Source organism: Pteropus alecto, unplaced genomic scaffold (assembly GCF_000325575.1).
Source record: "Pteropus alecto unplaced genomic scaffold, ASM32557v1 scaffold98, whole genome shotgun sequence".
In the NCBI taxonomy this organism is placed as follows: Eukaryota; Metazoa; Chordata; class Mammalia; order Chiroptera; family Pteropodidae; genus Pteropus; species Pteropus alecto.
In genome coordinates this window covers 1930794-1951771 of record NW_006443570.1, presented here as the reverse complement: position 1 = coordinate 1951771, position 20978 = coordinate 1930794, and the positions used below count along the sequence as shown (strand labels likewise).

Below are 20978 nucleotides of genomic sequence, written 5' to 3'. Positions count from 1 at the left end.
TATATGTTTTGCCCACTTTCCCCTAATGGTGGCATTTTTCCAAGTTATATCATAACCAGGGTATTGATATCTCCTGTGTTACTTGAACTTGCATTTGTGTGTTTACATAGTTTTTTGCACATGTTCAACCAATTCTTCTCTTGAACCGAATTTAAGTGAGACTTGCTACGACAAGAAGCTTGGTCTTTTCTGTCCAGATTCTGATGAAAGGACTCGTTTTTTCATATTTTTGTCGACAGTCCCCTTGGGGATGTTTAGGATATCCCTCTGTAACTCAAGATCACTTTTCTTTTAGTACCTTTTAAAATCATTTTATTTTTGACATTTAAACATTTAGTCTACTTGAACTTACTTAAGTGTAAGGTATGAGGAGGGGATGGATTTATCTAACTTTTTTTTTTCTAAGTGATTAGCGAGTTGCCCTGATATAATTGACTGATATCAAGCAGTTGATTATGTTATCAAAATAGCTGTTAAAATAGTGAATCATTAAAAAAAGCCCTCATGCATATTTAAAACTACTGATGTGGGGCCAAGGCCATTTGAGAGTGGAGAAGAACTTAGTACTCGTGTATGAAATCCATGAACAAACCTGGTTGGCCCTGCGTAGGTCCTGGTGCCTATCCCTTAGAACTATCACTATGGCCAGGTGCTGTCAGGCACATCAGAATATGATCAGAGTAGTTTTCAAACAGAAGTGAAAAAAAAAAAGGGTCTAAATTCTTATATAGAAAAAAAAGGAAGTGAAGAGGGATAGATTTTAAAGTTTCAAAAGGGTATAGTGCAGGAGGAATAAAGGACAAAGAATGGGTTGCAATGTTTAGAACATTTTATTAAAGTACAAAATTGCTGGAATTTAGCTAAATAGAAAAACATATTAAATATTTACAAAAACATTGATAACACTATTCAAATCACAGATGTGTAAAATGCAGAAAGGTCTTTAAAAAGTTTACAAGTTGAAAATTATGGAGATTTCTCAAAATGGATATAAAAGCTCATTGCTGAATATGGTATCAATAAAATATTTAAGGTCTCTGAATGAATGCTGTCCCCACTCTTCTGCAATCTAGTGCTCCCCAGAAATTTGTTCTTTGGGAAATTCAGACTCAGAGGCAGCCAGAGGGGACAGTCAAGAGTTGAGACAGCACTGGTTTATATAACTTATGGTCTAATTTTCTTCATCCTCTTGACTGTGTTGAGGTTCTACAGACACAGCCAAGGTGTTTTTCTTTAGCCTCTGCTGACATTCTAAAAGAGTATGAAGAATATGAGCAATATCTCATTGTTTGAACAAAAATTCAGCACATAAAAGGCTGAGTGGGGAGTATTTGTACTAGAACTATAAAATTCTATCTGATGGAAAATTACCTATATAACTAAGATAAAACAGAATTAATCATGCTCTATCTCATATTTATGAAGGTAAGAAAGGAGGCACAGTAGACACTTTTATATCAAAGTGCTCCAATTTTAGCTTAATGTATGGTCAATAAACAAACTACATTATGCTGGAATGACCACATAACTATCTCTGGAGTCCAGAAGTTAAAATCAGATTTTAAAGACAAAAGGAAACAGAATGAAAATACAGACAAAGCAGAGAAAAAAACAATGCCCATGAGATGTATCACCATTTAGACTGTATCATAAAAAGATAAGGGACGCTGGGCTCTACATACTTCACTTTGGTGATTTTAGATCAAAACTACTTTCCCCAAACTAAATTTAAAGGGGAGGAAATTAAGAGATTCAAACCAGTCTTGGGCTCAATAAGACCACTAAAAATAGTCACCTCACATTTTAAAACAGATCATCTTCATCTGATTCTTCAAGGTACTTTATCGGCTTCTTTGCCCGCCCAGATTTTACACGAGGAGCCACAGCTGAGTCTAAGTCCAGGTGGAAGTCATCACTCTCCCCCTTGGATTTCTGAAAGAGAAAAGCCCAAGTAATTTTGCACGATGTCAACCTGACAGTAGAATCACAATGTAAAAAATATAGCAACAGACTACAATTCACGTTTTCCATATTCTAATAAATATTAAGAAATAAATCTAAGGCAACTCTCTCATTGACTAAGTGGCATAGGTAACCGTTACAACTAAACTAAATACAGGTAAAGCTAATGGATTATGGGGTTTAAATTTATTTTCTTAAAAATGTGCCAAATTATTAAGAGGAAAGCTTGGTTATATGTTTTAAAACATCAGTAGCAAAAGGACTGATTAGGATAAACACTCACCTTGCTTGTGACTGCTTTAGAAATCATTTTCTCAAAGTTAGAGTCGGAATCATCAGAAGTGGATGGCTTTCTTTTGCGGCGAGTCTTGGTTTTGGGGGGATCAGGCTTTTGAGGGGCATCAGAATTCACGCCTGGATCCTTTTTGGTTCTTTTTGGTGCAGCCCTTTTTTTGGCACCTGTAGTCGAGGTGGAAGACTGACCTGCAAGTCACCACAGGCATTCATCATGACGCTCTGAATGAACTGTTCTCAGTGTGAACTTTAACAACCTGTTGACTGCTTGTATTTAATACAGGAAAAGACAATCTAATGGAACTGAAAATACATTAGAGAATCAAAGAATTCTTAAGCATCCAATTTTTTTTATAAGTATGTTATACCTTAATCATTAGCAACTTTTTTTAGGATTAGTTTACAAATCCTATCCCCATCATAGAAATGAGCTAGATAATGCCTGGCATTTTGAGAAATGTATTGATTTTAAACCTTTTGACTACAAATTTTGATTATAAAAATTTAAAGATTTGTTTTCATTTGGAAAAGATGTAATTTCAATATCAACAGTAATTTTGAGGAATAAAAAATTGAAATTGACTTGCGGTAGCCAGTTATTTAATCCCAATATTAACCCATTTCAAAGATTTGGCTTACTTTTTGCTGCCGTCTTCTTCACTGTCACGTTCTTTTTAGAAACAGGGTTTACAATTTCTGTTTCGGCTGGGAAATCAGCAGCAGGAGAACTTGGAGAAAGTGGAACATCGTCCTTGGCATCATCAGCATCAAAGTCCGTTACTTCAAATGAAAAGGAAAATAGTACATTTAAGCAACACATGAAATTCCATTCGCTGCTTTCTCCTGCCTATGAATTCCTATTTAAACACCAAGCCTGACTCTTTGGAAATATTTAAAACACTTTTATAACTTTGTTCTAATTTCTGGATTCTCCATTAGCAAAAACAGCCTTTTTTTTTTTTTTTGGTCTCTCTAGCACCTAGCATAGTACCCGGGACAAGCACATGATTACTTTTAGTATATTAAGTGTAGAATCTATTTATGTGCAAAACTAAACCTATTGAACAACATCAATGTAATGCTCACGAGAACTCACATTTGTTTTCAAATGTAGTCCGGATTTGAACTCAGTTGGACCTGAGCACCCCAGTAAAGCAGATGATTCACAATTTTTACATAAATACATACCTGACGTGGTGCTCTTCTGTGGCTTCAGTTCTTTGTTAGCACGTCTAGAATAAAAATAACACATCCTGACAACCAATTCTAAATGTGTCAAATAATAAAGACTACATCAGCTATTAAAAATAATAATGATAAAATCCATATCAGAGAAGATACTTACTTCGGGGAAGTTCTGGTCTTAACTGGACTAGCATCAGATGGCACAAAATCTTCATCTTGAGTTTCTTGATCAAAATCTGAGAAATCTTCATCTGAATCTAAATCCACTGTGAATTTGGTTTTTGCTATTAAAAACATATATATACAAAGAGTCAGAGAGTAATAGGTGAAATATTTAATCCACAGATTGATGTCACATTTCATGAAGACTTAAATTTCATTTTAATCTCCTACAAGAAGCTTTAGAATTTTTTAAGATGCTTTAGTTTTTTAAAAATTTAATATTTAAAAATTTATATAATTTTAAATTTAAAATAAAAAAAATTACTGCCCCAAGAGATAATTTCTGGGATCAAGTGCCCTGAAATATATTGGCCATTCAAATCTCTCAGAATATCCACATGTTCTCCAGTTTTTCTTACTTGCTGCTCTCCGTGGCTCTATTTCTCGTGGAGGGACATCAAAATCACTTTCGTTACTGCTCGCATCTGATTCTGAATCAGACCAGGGGTTTCTCTTCTTTCCTTTTTTGACTGGTTTAAATGGCAATGTAGTTTGTTTCTTCGTCTTGGTACCTGGAGGGGAGAAAGGAATTAACCACCTTCACATATTCTTAGATGCGCGTTTCTTCATCTATCATCCATTCATCCTTCGAATATTCATTAAGCTCTGTGCAATGGTAAACAGAAACAGATGTGGTTCCTCCTCTTGTGTAGCTTTTAGCTTGGTCATCTATTCCTATAAACAAATGCCAACTGTTTATGCAGGGTACGTAGTATGTATACATATATGAGGCTTCTCCAAGAAAGAGATGATTGAGCTGAGATCCGAAGGTTAAATAAAAATTAACTAGTTGCAGGGAGGTGGGTGATGACACATTTCAGTTCAGGACATAGCATGTGAGAAAACAATGCACGCAGACAACTGGAAAAAATCCCATTATGGCTGGAGAGTAGAAGTTAGTGGGGAGAATGGTTGGTCTTGTTAAGGATTTTGTTTTAAACAGGGAACCAATATGATCAGATTTACCTCTTAAAAAGTTCTCTCAGGCTGAAGAGTGGAGATCAGAACGGGGCAAGAATAGAAGCAAGGAGCTCAACAGAAGGTTAATGCTGAAGTCAAGGCAAGGGAGACAATTCAATGGGAAAAGAATGGCTGGGACCAAAACTTGAGGGACGTTTAATGGCAGTTTGAAGTTGCTAAATCTTGTTAATTCTTTCCCCAAAATGTCTCATATACCCATTCAGAGATCTTTATTTCCCTCATTCTGGCCCACAAAGATTACAAGGCAGTCTCTGTATTGTTCTGATATAGTCCTTTCTTCATATTTTTATCAGTATACCTATCGATTTCTTATTCTCTAGTTGACTCTCATCTATCTTCCAACAAACCAGTTTCCTAGCTCTGCATAATCTGGTTTACCTATGTTCTTATTATTTTCCAATATAAAAACCCCCACTCTGTTAAGGGAGCCTTCTCATTGTCCGATGCATATTATGTGCCCATATTTCTTCTTCCAATCTAGAATGCTTAGATCTTACCTAATCTTCATGACGCTAACCCAAGTTTTACTTTTTTCACAAAGCCTCTATAATCTCACCTTTCTCTAATCTTTACAGTGGCTAGTATATGCTGCTCTAACTTTCTTTCTTGATAGAAAGGGCAAATGCCACGCACTCCCACTTCTTTGCCATCACAATATTTGAGATAGTGATGGGAACATGAATGCTCACCATACGTACCTGATGTATTGGTTTTACATGCTAAATGACTGCTAGTTGGGTTTCAAGTTAAATGTGTGCTGCATTTTAGGCCCTATATAATTTTGCACAGTATGGCACACACAGCATACCTTTATTCCTTCTTTTTAACACTGCGGTGTTTCTATCTGTTTTATTCATTTTTGTATTTCCCACAGGAGCAAACATTAACTAGCAAAGTAGATACTCAAGGATAGACTCAGATCAATCAATGGAATAGGGTTGAGAATCCATAAATAAACCTTAATATTTATGGTCAATTGATTTTGACAAGGGCAAAGATAGGTTAGCGGGGAAAGAAGTTTTTTCAATAATATAGTACTGGGATAACTGAATATCTACGTGCGAAAGAATGAAGTTGGACTTTTTCCTTATGCTGTATACAGAAATTAATTCAAAATGTATTAGAGATCTAAATATTAAGAGCTGAAACTAAAACTCTGAAGAAAACATAAATCTTCATTATCTTGAATTTGGCAAAAGAGTAAATATGATACCAAAAGCAGGAGCAACAAAAGAATAAAAAATAAATTAGACTCATCAAAATTAAAAACTTGAACTTCAAAGGACACTATCAAGAAAATGAAAAGACAATCCACAGAATGGCAGAAAATATTTCAGAATCATATATCTGATAAGGGACTGGCATCTAGAATATATAAAGAACTCTTAGAACTAACTTAACAATAAAAAGACAAGTAAACCAGTTAGAAAACGGGTAAAGGATCTGAATAGACATTTCTCCAAAGAAATATAAATGGTCAATAAGCACATGAAAAGATGCTCATCATTAGCCAACAGAGAAATGCAAACCCAAACCACAATGAGATACTACTTCACACTCACTAGAATGGCTAGAATGAAAAAGAAAGTGTTGGCAAGGATGTGGAGAAATTGGAACCCTCATGTATTGCTGGTGGGAATGTAAAATGGTGCAGCTGCTTCAGAAAACAGTGTGGCAGTTCCTCAAAAGGTCAGCCATAGAAAAATCATGACCCAGTAATTCTACTCCTAAGAATCTACTCACGAGAAATTAAAACATAAGTCCACGTAAAAACTTGTACATAAATGTTTATAGCAGCATTATTCACAATAGCCAAAAAGTAGAAACAACCCAAATACCAATTGATGAACAATTTAATTTTGATAAAGTCTAATAAAATGTTTATCTCTACCGTGAACTATTATTTGGCAATAAAAAAGAATGTAGTATTGATACATATTACTAACATGGGTCACCCTGGAAAACATTATGGTAAGTGAAAAAAATCAGCAACAGAAGACCACATATTATAGCTCTCCTTCATGTTACTCAATAATAACTTATTGAACATTTAATGTGAAATGTACTAGGTAACAAACATAATTTTATCTCAACTCTATACCATTTTCTTTAAAATGTTTTAATACCTGGTTCTTTTTTCAGTTTCTTCTCTAATCTTTGTTTTAGGCTTTCGGGTTCCATACCATTCTCTTGAGGAGTTCCTTCAGAATTTTCATTCTAAAATATAGCAAGATGAAAATGGTGATGTTCTGCCAACTTACTGTTTGGTATACTATAACGTCAAATATACAAATATATATCTGGTTGAAAAGTGATTTTTTTTTTCCTTTGGGTTCTGGTTAAGAGCTCTGAATAAAGGTATAGGTATGACTTTTTCAAGCTATAAACATTAAAAAAATCAGGCTCTTAAGAAAGGAATGTTATGATATAGGATAAATTCCAAACTATGGAATTAGAAAATTTATAGTAGAATTTGTTCAATATGGAACAAATTTGTTTTATATGGAAATATGCTTAAAGTGTTTTATGTATAATGTTTCAAGAGTATTACCTTAATTTTCCTTTTAATTTTCTTTTCTGCCTCTGCTTTCATCTCTATGGTAACTCGGGGAATGACTCTTTTTCCACTTGGTGAAGGCAAAACTTCAGCCATTTGTGTTTTTTTCCCTTTTCCTTTCCCCCCTTTCCCAGGAAGTCCTACTTGTTCATCTTGTTTTTCCTTGGCTTCAACAGTCTACACAAGGAATAGAAGAAAGCGAGTTTATAAGCTAACAAAGACATTACATCTTAGCTACTTTGTAGGGATAGAATAGAAGGCAAAAGTTAAATAGATTTCAATGTTACATCATAAGATAAATTTGTGATAACCTGTTCTATAACTAAGTATACCACTACAATAGTGAAGATATAATTAAGACACACTTTAAAAAGTTCGGAGACAGAAGACTAGGTTCTAATCTTGATTCTACCACTTAACCTTTCTGAAAATAAAAAGGAGAAACTGGGTTAGGAACAAAATACATATGTGCATATATACATATTTATAAACTCAAATTAAGAAATGTGATTTCAGCAATGTATAGTTATCTAATCAACTGATTGCAAGCTGGACATTATACCAAAGTGTAATAATAAAAATTTGTGTTAATCTTTTTAATTTCTGAAATGCTTTTTCCTATGTTAAAAGAATGTTGGAAAACTATATTTGTGAGATTTAAGTAACAGGATCTTCTTAAACTACTGATTGGCTAATGCTGAAGGTAAATTGTCTTTGTCCTTTTAGGTTGACTTGGGGGAATGGGCTGGTCTTCCATATTTTAATTCTCTTTATCTTCTTAGTCCCAACAGGTCAAAAATCAACTCCTGCTCTTTCCTTTCTTTCAAAAAATTTCTAGGTTGTATGTTTCCTGGCATCCTTTAGTCTATTCTAGCTAGTTTTTAACAATCTATTCTTTTATGTGTTATCTTGGAATGTTTCCTTATGCTTCCTATATTCTTTCTATTGCCAATTGTGAAATTTCTTGACAAAGAGGTATATTGCTAGAATATATTATTTCTAACATGGGCATTATAAACTACACACCTCCAGCTCTTCAATAAAAGCAGCCAAGTCTTCTTTCCACAAATCTGATGGACTCTTTTTCTTTAATGTTTCTAGCTCTTGTTCCTTCATAAGATAGTCAGAAAATTAAGAGTTAATATATGTGCAAAAACAGCATTTTCGAGAAGCACACAATTAAGTTTTTACTTTCACCGTTAGAAGATAACGAAGCAACATGTACCATCCACCATCAATAACTCACTTTTTCCTTTCTTAATTTGCATAGTTCATCTTTCTTTTCCTTGGTAAGATACCAAAGAGGCATATCAAGAAGGTAGTTGAAGGTTGGTCCAGTTACAGAGTCACTCTTTTCAGTTTCCTTTTCATTATCGCTCTCTTCGTTTTCTTCTTCATCTGGAACCTAAAGGAGGGATTAAAATGTAGCTTTAATAAGAAATGCGAAACATACATCAGATTATATAGTCATTATATAAATAATTAGATTATATAGTCTTTAAAAACAGAAAAATGCTAATCAAGAAATTACCTTTTGCTGGGCTTCTTTCCAAGCTTTCACAGGATCCGAATCATATCCTCTCTGAATCAAAACTTTAATCAATTCTTTCTTAGGCTTATTTTCTATTTAAAAAACATAAACAGAGATAATGGTTTTGAGCAATATTTTTGGAAAGTGATAAGGTTTTATATAAATTGAAAAGATTAAAATTGGAAATTAAACTATTTGTCTTACTTAAATTTGTACATACTGGTATATATAGCTGACACTTGAACAACTCAGTGGGTTGGGGCGCTGACTACCTGTGCAGTCGAAAATCCCCATATAACCCAACTCCCCCAACTACTCATAGCCTACTACTGACTGGAAGCCTTACCAGTAACAGTTGGTTAACACATATTTTATTATGTTATAGGTATTATATACTGTATTCTTACAATAAAGTTAAAGAAAAAAAATTAAGATCATAAAGTTTGTCTGCTGTGAGGTTTTTCAAATTGTCTCAAATCTCAAAAATATTTTCCAATATACTTATTGAAAAAAAATCTGTGTACAAGCAGACCTGCACAGTTCAAACCGGTATTGCTCAAGGGTAAACTGCAGTTAAGGATTCTCCTTAAACCATTGGGAAATGTAAATTACCACAAGGGGGCAGTCAACTCATGAGGCTGTGATCTAACTATAACCCTCAAAAGAACAAAAGACAATTAAAACCTTAATTTCTGGTAAGTCTCCACCTCGGTTGTTCTCCCTAGTTTTTTTATTTCAGCATTTCACTGGGCAAGTGTTCAGTGCCACTACCCACACATTGTTTTTCTCCATGTTGCATTCATCCCCTTTTTCTACAGTGACTTTCTTTCGATGTCCACAGTAGTCAATACAACCTTTACTTTTTGTTTTTCTTTGAATCATGTCCAATATTACTCATTTTAGTCTTGCCTTAAGTAATAATATCTATAAAAATAAGGAGCTGACATGCTGGTGTTATTTTACATGAAACTGAACATGTAACTATTAAGTTAAACATCTTTGTGTGCCACCAGAAAATCATCCTGTGATTACCAGGAATTTATGCTGTCAAATTTTGGTACATGCTACTATAATCTAGTAGCATGAATTAGTTACCCAGCTTTCCTCATTAGCCCTGGCCAGAAATGAGCTATTTCTTTTAACTTTCCTTATACTCCAAGCTTTAGTCAAAATTGTTTTCTTCCTGGTCACTTAAATCCTGACTCAGTTGCTTCTAGAATGTCTCAAAAGAAAAAAATTCCCTAAGACATGACTCTTTCAGGCTTAAGTACACAATTTACTTATAATAGAAACCATTTATAATTTTACTCCCAGCCTTTTTCTATCAGATTTATTATTTCTTCTCTTGATTAATTTATATAGGAACCTCTTCTAACTCTCATTTCTGTCTAAATGTCAACTAAGTCTTGTTTTCTCGAGATGCTCAATCTAGGAAAAACTATCTCTTTCAAACTATAAATGTCCAATTAAGCATTTCAAAGAAATGCTCATTTAAGTAGCCAGTTGAACTAAATGGAATTTTCCCTCCCTCCTTCCCCAACATTATCTCACCAAAAACGTTTAAAGGAAGTTTGGCATGATTACAGTTTTAGTACAGGCAGTTATTATTCCAAAAACATACCAATGATTATTTTGCCATCTATTTTCTCTAAGATGAAGCGAGCCTGATTGTTCAGTTTAGCAGATTCAGCGCCAAGCATTCCTAGAAGCCATTCTTTTCTTAATCCATAATATTTAAGCCTGAGTTCAAAGAAGTCTCTTAGAATATCCAACGCTGTGTCATATTTCTTTAAACAGCCTACGTGGTCAAAAAGCACCTGTTTTCATGTTTTTGTAAAACAAGAAAAACAAAATTAGGGCCCAGAATAGATAAATTGGCTAAACTTCAACGATTTTAGAGAAATTATTCTTTTAAAATATGAAAGTAGCTTATGATTTCCTTTTAAAATTGATATTAATCTTAACATAAATTGAAACATACGTTATTTCTCATAAAATAAGACCTACCATAGAGTTGCATGTGAGACTAGTTTGGAGTTTGAAGACTTTGTGTAGTCCCACTCTCTCGGCCTCTGCCAGTTTTTCTTCAGTCATTTTCACAACAAACTTCACAGTGGTATCTGTATGGTATTCCCTATAATCTGTTATAAGAGGAGGTGTCTTCTCTGTGCCGTTCAACATTGGTTCCAGAACCTGTTCTTTATATGTCTAAAGAAATAAATAATCCTTCTGTAAGTTTCTAAAAAAACACAGGATCCTGAATATTTAACAAGCGTTAGTACAAAAAGTGTTTCCCCTGATCACAAAAATCAAAAAAGAAATCCACGCTTACTTACCTGGGTCCATGTTCTGATGGGAAGCTCTGAGATTTCAATGGTTGTGGAATTAAGAATAGCCACTTCACCACTAATCACATACTGATTTGGAGCCAGCTCTTCAATAGTACCCTTGAAGTTCTTGTAACTGGGAAGCTAAATTGGTATTTTAAAAAAGAATATATTTTCTAAATGTGAAATCACAACAGCATTAAACAATAAATTTAACTAACATTTAAGTATGAAATAAATTGGATATTTGTGTTCCCTTTAACCATATAGTCCACTAAATTGAAACCAGAGGAAAACTAAGGTTCTTCATATACACAAAATAGTTACCATTGGCAAAGGTTCTTCTCCATCCATCAAAAGCCTGATATTATTCACGACTTCACGAATATCAAAGTTGGGAATTTTGCAGGACCACCCAGTACCAATTCCTTCAGCACCATTTATCAGCACCATGGGTATAATAGGAATGTACCACTCAGGCTCCACACGCTGGTTGTCATCATATAAGAACTTTAATGTGTGATCATCTTGTGGTGGAAATAACAACCGAGCCAAAGGGCTAAAGAAAATAATCAAAGAATGTTATAAAATACTGGGTTTGATATTTAACTTTCATGAAAAGGACATGTGTTATCTCATATCTATACATGAAGATTACCTTGGCTTTACTTGCTGATTCATATTCACTTAACAATATTTATTAAGCACTTTCTATGTGTCAGGCACTGCAGACATAAAGTCTCAGCCTCCAAGGGGCTCACATTCTAGCACAAGAAGCTAGACAATGAACACACATTTTGTCAGGTGGTGGAAGAAATGCTAAGAAAAATAATGCAGGTAAGAGTGATTGAAGAGGTGCTAAGAAATGGTAGGTCCTTTCTGATAGGATAACATCTGAGCAGAAAAGAAACTGAGAGAATGAACCATGCGTTATATGGAGAAAGAGTATTGCAAGCAGAAGGACCAGTAAGTAAAAGGCCCTGAAGAGGGAGTTGCTTGGCATGCACAGACAGAGGCCAGATGTGTTTGGAGCAGTGATAATATGAGATAGAATCAAAAGATATGGGGGGTGGGAGCACAGATCATAGAGGGTCTGGTTAGCTAAAACAGGGCTTTAGACTTTAAAAGGAGTAGTTGAAAGGTTCTGAACCAGTGACCTATTTAAAAAAAACTTAGCTGCCATGAAAAAGAATGGTAGACTATATTATAATTGTTTGGATGAATGGGGTGGCTTAGTATTTTTCCAGAGCAGAGCCCATAGGATTGGACATAAGCAGGGAGAAAAGGAGTCAAGGGTGACTTTAAGGTTTTTAGCCTGAGAATTAGAAGTATGGCATTCCATTTACTGAGACAGGAAGACTAAGGATTTTGCTTTACTTTCTGTTCATTGCAAAGAGTAGCGTAATCAAGCTTTAGTGAGCTAATTTTTTTTTTTTAAACAATAGTCTATCTGCAAAAATACTTTCTGATTAACTGCATTTTTATATATTTTTTGGTCAACAAAATCTCACATTATTTCAAAACTGGAAGTGGCAATCACTAGAAATCTAAAGCATACCCACCTGAGCATTGTGAAGATGTATCGAGGACTAGCAGAATCCTTGCCACCATGCAGCCTGGTACCAAACTGACCAATGGGCTGCAAGAGGTTCAGATTATTGCTACCCACAAAATTCTGAGCCAAATTGATAATGGTCATCATTAGTGACATCTGGAGAAGGAAAAGATTCGTTAATCTGATCTATAGGCCTTTAATAATACATATCCATTATTATGACTAAGCCTGACTGTAATCCTGTAAGGTTTTATGACTATAGATGTTTATTGATGTTTCCCAGATAAATACATGGCAGATTTAGTACCTTAACCTCAGACTTCTGGCTCCACATTCAGGGCTCTTGCTTTCCAATAATTTCAATCAAATCCTTGAAGGCAGAGCTCCTCTCTTCACCCACAGCAGAGTAAAATATTTCCTACTTTGAGTTACAACACTTTTCTCATTTCTACTCTAGCACGTATAACTTTATTCTACAGTGTGTGTATATGTCTTACTCTCTTGGTTAAACTGTGATTATGTCTTGAAGAGAAGAAACATATTTATCTTTGTATACATGGTACATGGTAAGCATCTGAAAATGTTTGTTATGTGAACATTTACTGAGTACTCAGTATACTTTAATGGAAAGCAACAAGCAAGATAATCATTACATTTCAAGTTCTAGAACTTTATAGGCAATCTAGTTCTTTATAACATAATAAATGCAAAAAAGCAATATAATCACAAAATAAAAAAGGAATGTTTGTGTGAAGTCGAATAATTCAGACATATATAAAAAATTGGAAAGTTGCCCTTTTCAATTCCCAGGGATAAAAAAATTAAAAAGATGCCCTTTCCAATTGCCAGAGACAACCAAAATCAATAATTTGGAGCATAGCCTTCTAGACATTTTAAGAATTGTTTTGCCTCTTTTTCTTCCCACTTGACGATAGAACATAAACATTCTTCAATGTTAGTACATAGATTTATTTCAGCTATATTACTAATTCCATAGATGTGTCACAATTTATAACAATTTTCCAATCAATGGACATTTTTGATGTTTAAATTTTAGCATCACAAAATTATAATAGATGTGTCACAATTTATAACAATTTTCCAATCAATGGACATTTTTGATGTTTTAATTTTAGCATCACAAAATTATAATAAACATCACTAAATAACTTTGAACATAGATCCTTGCAGACTTATGAGTATCCTTATAGAAATATTAATTTTAGAAATAGATTTGTTAGGTCAAAGTAAAGTATAAGCACATTTCTAGTCTGATAGATTTCACCAAATTATTCTCTACTACGGATGTGCCAGCTTACAGTCTCACCAAGTGTTTGGACAATGATTTTGCAGGTGTTTCTGCTATAATGCTTTCTAGAAACATTAAAGATTGTGTGTTTACCTCACCATGATGATAAGAGGACATCTCAGCCACTGACCCAGCTAACTGGGCTACCTTCACCTCTCGCTTGTCATTCCGTTTGAAACACGTAAACAAAACCTTTCTCTGACCTGGTTTCAAACCTTCAATATGAAAGAAGTGCAAATATTAGTATCCTTAACTTAACCATTTCTGGGTATTGATTTCTGTTATAATAAAAACAGATTAACAAATTGGAACTCACCATCCACCATAGACGGGATAGATCTCTCGTTATCAGAATTTGAGAACAGGATTAGTTCCTTGTTTATGAAGTCATTGTAGGTCAGATATGTGGTTGTTTGCCCATACAAGTAATCCTGAGGGACCAATGAGAGTATTACATGATCTAGTTTAAAATAATAAAACAAAGAAACTTTTCAGCAGTATTTTCTATAATTCATAAGTCCCTCAAAAATATAGAATTATATGGCAGTATTTTATATGTTTTAAAGATAAAGCAGGTAGAATTGGGTAAAGGGGGTCAAATACATGATGACAAAAAGAGACTTAACTTTGGGTGGTGAACACAATGAAATATACAGATGACATATTATAGAATTGCACACTTGAAACCTATATAGTCTTATTAACTAATGTCACCCCAATAAATTTGATAAAAAGATAAAGCAAATTCAATTGCTGTACAATTAGAAAAAAGTGCATTGTCTTTGTAATTTCTTTCAGGCCCAATACATTCATGCAGTGATTAAATAAGAATATTTATATAGTTATCGATTAGTACACTTTTTATTGACATAACTACTCTTAAATTTGCTATGTCATTCCTGAAAGATCAGTAAATAGTACATTTTGTGGGATATATTTAAAATTTTTACCTCAGGAAGGCCAAGTAACTTTCGTTGTCTTCTATCCTCCATGAAATGAGTTAACCATTCCTTTCGATCATCTATCTGTTTTTTGCTAAAGGCCTGCAAATTAGAAGATGCAAAAGTCACTGGTACTAGGTTCCAAAATATCTCTTGCAGTGATTTATAAAATTAGAATGTATGTATGAAATACAACACATCTTTACCAGGCTGATTGCAGCATCATCTTCAGGACCAGAATATTTGAACTGGATACGATGTCTTTTCATATCTGCAAAGTATTCTTTAGCTTCTTTTGATGTGCTGGTGCCCAAACCTATGCAACCAAGAATACCAAGTTACTGCATATAATCTTGTATAACAGTACGTAATGAAATGAGAAACTTTATATGGGTTTTATTACAAACCTTTGTAATACTTGACTTTCCATTTTTTATGATTTGGTGTAGAACTCTTCCATTCTTCAAATTCAGGCAGACTATAGAATGCCATTTCTTGCTTGTTTTTAGACACCTGTGGTAAAGACCATATTGTTGTGGCTTTGTACACTGCCTGGGTCCTCTGCTTACCACCATATATCACCATACATACATGGGATTATGTGTATATCAAGGGTTGAGAAGTGGGTCTTAAAATATCCATTAATATTAGAAATTAATATACCTTTACAATGGGAGTGATAAATTCCTCCAGAAAACGATGTCGCAGAAGAGAGGGCCAGTTGTGATGGATAAAATTAATCAGCAAGCCTTTGATATGGGAACCGTCTTGGTCCTGGAAATATTTAGAAAGCCAAACACAAGAGAATTATTAGAAATGAAAGAATCATGATTGACATACTGGCAATTTCTCGAAATTTTTTTCATGGGGATCAAAAAAAAGAAGCTATTCAAATATTCAAAGACTATTCAAATCCAGATTCTTAACCTGTATATGTAATGTACATATGAAATAAGCATAACATCTAATTAGATGTCGATTAGAGAGAATGACTAAAGTTTCAAGTAATTTCCTTTCATGCCACAAAAGCAATGCAACAAAAAGACATGTTTAATTTATTTTAACATTCTAAAATGTCTGAAAAGCAAATCTGACCTGATCTGTCATAATCATTATCTTCCCATAACGAAGAGTCTTCAATGAATCTTCATCTTCATAGTTTTTCTTGTATTGAAGACCCACAATCTTGATGATATTGTTAATTTCGGCATTTTCCATTATCTGAAATGGACATATACCAGAAAAAGTAATGTTTTGTTTAGAAATTTGAAAAGAAGAAATACAATGGTATATGTTGCTGGAATTTTCTTGAGCTCCAGTAATTTGAGTTACTTTTAGTCTATATTTTATAAGTCAGAAAGATCTGTTAAGACACTGTAATATACCCAATTCCTTAAAATAACAAGCTATCTAAAATATATTTCAAAAATGTCCAGTGAGGGAATGAAACACAAGCATAAAGTCCTGGATTATGAAACTAAATATAGATTCTAAAGATAGTTTCATATTCTACCTGTTTATGAGAAGCTTCTCGAACATTGAGTATTTTTCCTCTAAGAGGGAAAACCCCATATCTATCTCTCCCAACCACACCAAGGCCTGAAACAGCCAAAGTTTTAGCTGAGTCTCCCTCGGTCAGGATAAGTGTACACTCAGTGGAGTTTCGGCCCCCTAAAATAAAAACACACAAATTAATATCGACACATTAAGTTCAACCTCAAATATTAACTCAGACATGCTGTTACTAGCCAAATAATTTACAATTCATAACAAGTTGGCTTAGGAGTAAAATGGAACTAACAGATATATATTTTAGCTAAAGTTCACAGTAAATTAAAAAATAAAACCTTAGTTTCTTAGGCTAATTTCTCATATGTATACTACTCCTGAATATTCATTTAAGCCTCTGGAGCTTCCTTGAGTTTACTACACTTAGCCCATACTCTTTGCCTTACTGTATCTTTATATGACTTTTCACTCTTCATCAAACCTAGCATAAAAACACTCGGGTTTAACCATTTCTTTGGGGCTTCATTTCCTTTATTTTCTCCTGTGTTACGTAAAACTTACATTAAAAACGTGTATGCTTCTCTTTTGTTAATTTGTCTTTGTCAGTTTAATTTTCAGGGACCTAAGAGGGTTGAGGAAAACCTTTTCCTCTCCTTTAGAGCGACATGTAAATATTTTTGTTTTATACCCCAAAATAATCATCTCAACATTATAACAGCCCCAAACCTGGAAATGACCTAAATGTTCAATAACAGGGAACTCAATAGTTTTTAACACAGTAAAGATATTTTCTTGATATTAACTGTCAAAGAAAAAATATCCATGGTATGCTGTTAATGAATAAAACAAATAACTGAACTACAAGATTTAAAGTTTGGAAACATTAAATGTGTACCTGCATCATTGGCATCATCAAGTTTGGGAATACCCTTGATTCTGTTATGTTTCACAGCGGAACACTTCTTGTTTAACTGGATTTGAGCCTTAAACTTCACCCAGTTTAGTATGCTTTCTACAATACCACAGCCAATTGCCTGAAAATGAGACGATTCATGTTAGGAAGAAGAGTTCTGTCAGAAATTTAGAATACAAATGAGCTCTCATAAAAATAGTTCAAAGATTGAAAAGAGGCAGAAAAATAATTTCTGGAGAGAGGGTGGCACATCTTCTTATCTCAGGTGATTGCTACTGAGGAGGCTGGTTCCTTTGGGTTCAATAAATATTTACTACATACTTATATTGTGCCAGATGCTGAGCTACATGTTGGATACTAGTGCCTAAAACAAATTAGACATGGTCCTTGTCCTCATGAAGTTCAATATACAACAAGGAAGACAAATTAGAAATAAAATTAAAAATCACAAGTGTGATGAGTGTTATGGATAAGTGAAAAATGTGCTACATATAATGTATGTCCAGTGTTATACTGGAACAAACTTAGTCAGGGAGAAGGGTAGAAAGGCTTTCCTGAGGAAAGGTCATTTAAGACCTAAAGTAGTTAGCCAGGTGAAAAGCATTCCAGGAAGAGGGATTAACATGTGAAAAGGCTCTAAAGAGGGGAAGAGTACTATGTTTTTCAGTGACTTAAAGCCAGTAGGACTGAAGATTAGATAACACAGGAAAAGGTGGCAAGGAAATAAAGCTGGAGATGGTAAGGTCTTAATCACTAAATTAAGGAATTTAGATATTTTCTAAGAGTAGAAGTCACTGAAAGACTTTCAAAAGAGAGTAGACAAAAATGTGTGCTTTAACGCAAAAAGATTACTCAAGAACATTGCAAAGAAAGGACTAAAATTGTATGAACATTAAGAACTTATTAAGAAAAGAGATGACAGTGGGAAGGTACTGACATATCCAAGAGATGCTTACCGGTTTGATTAGAGAGGGGGGGTACAGGGAAGGTGCTCAGCTTTTTTTTTATGCAACCTAGTAGTTGGTTGGGGCCTTTTACTAAGATAGAAAATAGTTTTGTTTTTTGAGGGTGGGGGAATTCCTTGTATGGAAGTCAGTGAGTATAGACAGAACTGAGTTTTGGATATGTAATTGAGAACAACTTTAGGCATTCAAGGTTTAGCAGTTAGATGGGCTGAATCCAGAAGTGATCTAAACTGTATGGTGATAAGAAGTGGGGGAATATAGGCATGGTAATTAAGGCTCTGGTAAGACCAATGATGTAAGAGCTGTGTTTTCAACTTCCTTTTCAGAGTGAAAAAACATGTGGGTAAGAATCTTTGTTTCTGCAAAACTGAGAAGGGCAATGGAAAATAAAGCAAGGTGCTTCTATTTTTATTTCCCTCAAAATACTCACAGCTTTGATGAATTTTTCACTTAGTTGGCATGTTGATCCAAAGTTCTTGACTTGTAAAGTCATGTTTTCTTTTGTCTGAGAGTCAAAGGTTGGGTTTTCAATTAAGGCATTCACAAAAATCCACATGTGATTTTTCACCTGCAGCAAAAGTTGATATTAAATCACTAAAAACTTACTCATGCTTTATTTACAGCCTTTCTCCGTCTTGACTTTGGTAAAAGAAAACTGCTAAAATACAATACCTGATGTGCTTTTACTGCAACACCGCCCTTGTTCTTCTTCTTCACAACATCAACAAGTTTAGTCACAATCTGATCAGCTACATAATCAACATGTCTGCCACCCTAATGAGGAAAAATAACAGACTGTAAAGCTCAGTATCCTCAAAGTTATAATCAAACATAAAAAGTCTAATTTAGCTTCCTTTACACCAAGGTGGCCAAATATTGAAGTTCACTCTATAGATTAAAAATAACGAGAACACATATATAAATATAAGTCATGATTAATAATTCAAGAATAAAGTTACCTTGGAAGTAGCAATGCTGTTGACAAAGCTAATTTGCTGAAAGCCTTTTTCACTCATTGTTAAACACACTTCCCACCTGTGGTTTACTTGTTCGTGGATGATTTTCAATGGATTGCCAGTTTCATCTACTTTATCCTTCAAATACATATCCACATAGCTACGGAATCCTTTCACCTGTACAGGAATTAAAATGGTATAAAAAAGTTATAAAAAAGAAGATTCGATAATAAGCTAAGAGGATTTTTCAAAACTAATGAACGGTGTTCACTGATGGGCGTAAAAGAATGGTCATTAAAGGGCACAAAAAGATTTATTTAGGTGTTTCTTTGAGAAAGAAATTTCCTTTGTAAGTTTAAAATAAGCTGATTTAAAAATGTGGTATAGTTTTCTTTTCAAGAACATATCTGAGAACTGGTAAGAAAAATATATGAGGAAAAATCAATTTTGCTTCTGACAATGATCATAATACCCTCTCTATTACCCTTAACACCCAGGAAAATACTTACTGGCAACTTATTTCCATTGAGAAAGACTTTGACATCTTTAGTGGATCCAGCAATATCATATGCTCTTCTAACCATCAGTGCAACAATATCTTTGTCAAGGCTCTGCATTTTAAACTTAGACAAATCAGGCTGGAAGGTAATACATGTATAATCTTCTCCATTAAAGGGCTTGAGTTCCATCTCACCAGCTCTCCCCATGTTATCCATCCACGTCTGTGAAGTAAAAAATATAAAAGATAAAAAAATTCAAGTCAACTCACAAACTAGAACTAAATAACACAAATTTATAAGTCCTAAAAACTAACCTATGTTCACAAATAATTTCCATATTTTAATAGATTCTAAATCATGTTGAATGAAATCAAACATTAATGGCATTATAAATTGCTATAGTACAATTTATAACCAAGGCAAAAGGTACTTATTTACTTGCCTGTTTGAACATTTTCTTGTATTCTCTACTGGCTGTTTCCACAGTAAATTTGGTACTAAATATGTTACACAATTTGGCTCCATAGCCATTTCGACCACCTGGGCAAATAAATATAAAATATTATGTTATTATCTCATTAACAACTTTATTTCTTAATCACTGGCAAAGTGATCCAATTATAGAGATTTATTCTCATATTTTAAAACTTTTGCCATAGTCATTTAAAATACAATATATTCTTTATTTTCCTCAAAACTTTACCTGTTACTTTCTTTTCATCATCATCATAGTTACTAGAAGTTAGGAGCTGTCCAAAGATGAGAGCTGGGACATACATCTTCTCAACTTTGTGTTCAACAACAGGAATACCTTTTCCATTATTCCATATACTAATTAAATTGTTTTCCCTAAGATTGAAATTTCATTGTAAAACAAATGTTAAATTAGTGCTTAAGTATTTTTTATATTTAAATAATTATTTTTAAAATATATAAACAAGTCTCAACTTCTTCCTTTTAATAATTTTTTATTTTTCAATTACAGCTGACATACAATATTATATTAGTTTCAGGCGTACAGACATTTATACAATTTACGAAGTGATCACTCCAATAAATCTAGTACTCATCTGATACCATATATAATTACAATATTATTGACTCTATTCCCTATGCTATACTTTACACCTCCATGACTATTTTGTAACTATCAATTTGTACTTCTTAATCTCTTCCTCTTTTTCACCGATACCCACTAACCGCCCCGCTCCACCTGGCAACCATCAAAATGTTTCTGACTGTATCTATTTGTTTTGTTTGTTAACTTATTT

General features: G+C 33.8%; 1 protein-coding gene across 1 annotated transcript in view; it reads right to left on the bottom strand.

The window, feature by feature from the left end:
* Positions 1–807: 807 nt before the first annotated feature.
* Positions 808–20978, bottom strand: part of TOP2A (DNA topoisomerase II alpha) — a 23238-nt gene continuing 3067 nt past the window's right edge. The window contains exons 5-35 of the mRNA XM_006924676.3: positions 20411–20556; positions 20150–20247; positions 19717–19929; positions 19211–19384; positions 18924–19025; positions 18682–18819; positions 17269–17407; positions 16378–16535; positions 15960–16085; positions 15528–15638; positions 15272–15377; positions 15071–15180; positions 14874–14966; positions 14240–14354; positions 14017–14138; positions 12622–12770; positions 11387–11618; positions 11069–11203; positions 10740–10940; positions 10354–10549; positions 8733–8824; positions 8448–8606; positions 8228–8311; positions 7196–7378; positions 6771–6861; positions 4023–4175; positions 3602–3725; positions 3445–3488; positions 2896–3036; positions 2246–2445; positions 808–1932 (exon numbers count right to left, since the gene is read on the bottom strand). Coding sequence (XP_006924738.1) covers positions 1804–1932; positions 2246–2445; positions 2896–3036; positions 3445–3488; positions 3602–3725; positions 4023–4175; positions 6771–6861; positions 7196–7378; positions 8228–8311; positions 8448–8606; positions 8733–8824; positions 10354–10549; positions 10740–10940; positions 11069–11203; positions 11387–11618; positions 12622–12770; positions 14017–14138; positions 14240–14354; positions 14874–14966; positions 15071–15180; positions 15272–15377; positions 15528–15638; positions 15960–16085; positions 16378–16535; positions 17269–17407; positions 18682–18819; positions 18924–19025; positions 19211–19384; positions 19717–19929; positions 20150–20247; positions 20411–20556 — 4264 coding nt within the window. The 3' untranslated portion in view covers positions 808–1803. The remainder of the gene's footprint in view (positions 1933–2245; positions 2446–2895; positions 3037–3444; positions 3489–3601; positions 3726–4022; positions 4176–6770; positions 6862–7195; positions 7379–8227; positions 8312–8447; positions 8607–8732; positions 8825–10353; positions 10550–10739; positions 10941–11068; positions 11204–11386; positions 11619–12621; positions 12771–14016; positions 14139–14239; positions 14355–14873; positions 14967–15070; positions 15181–15271; positions 15378–15527; positions 15639–15959; positions 16086–16377; positions 16536–17268; positions 17408–18681; positions 18820–18923; positions 19026–19210; positions 19385–19716; positions 19930–20149; positions 20248–20410; positions 20557–20978) is intronic.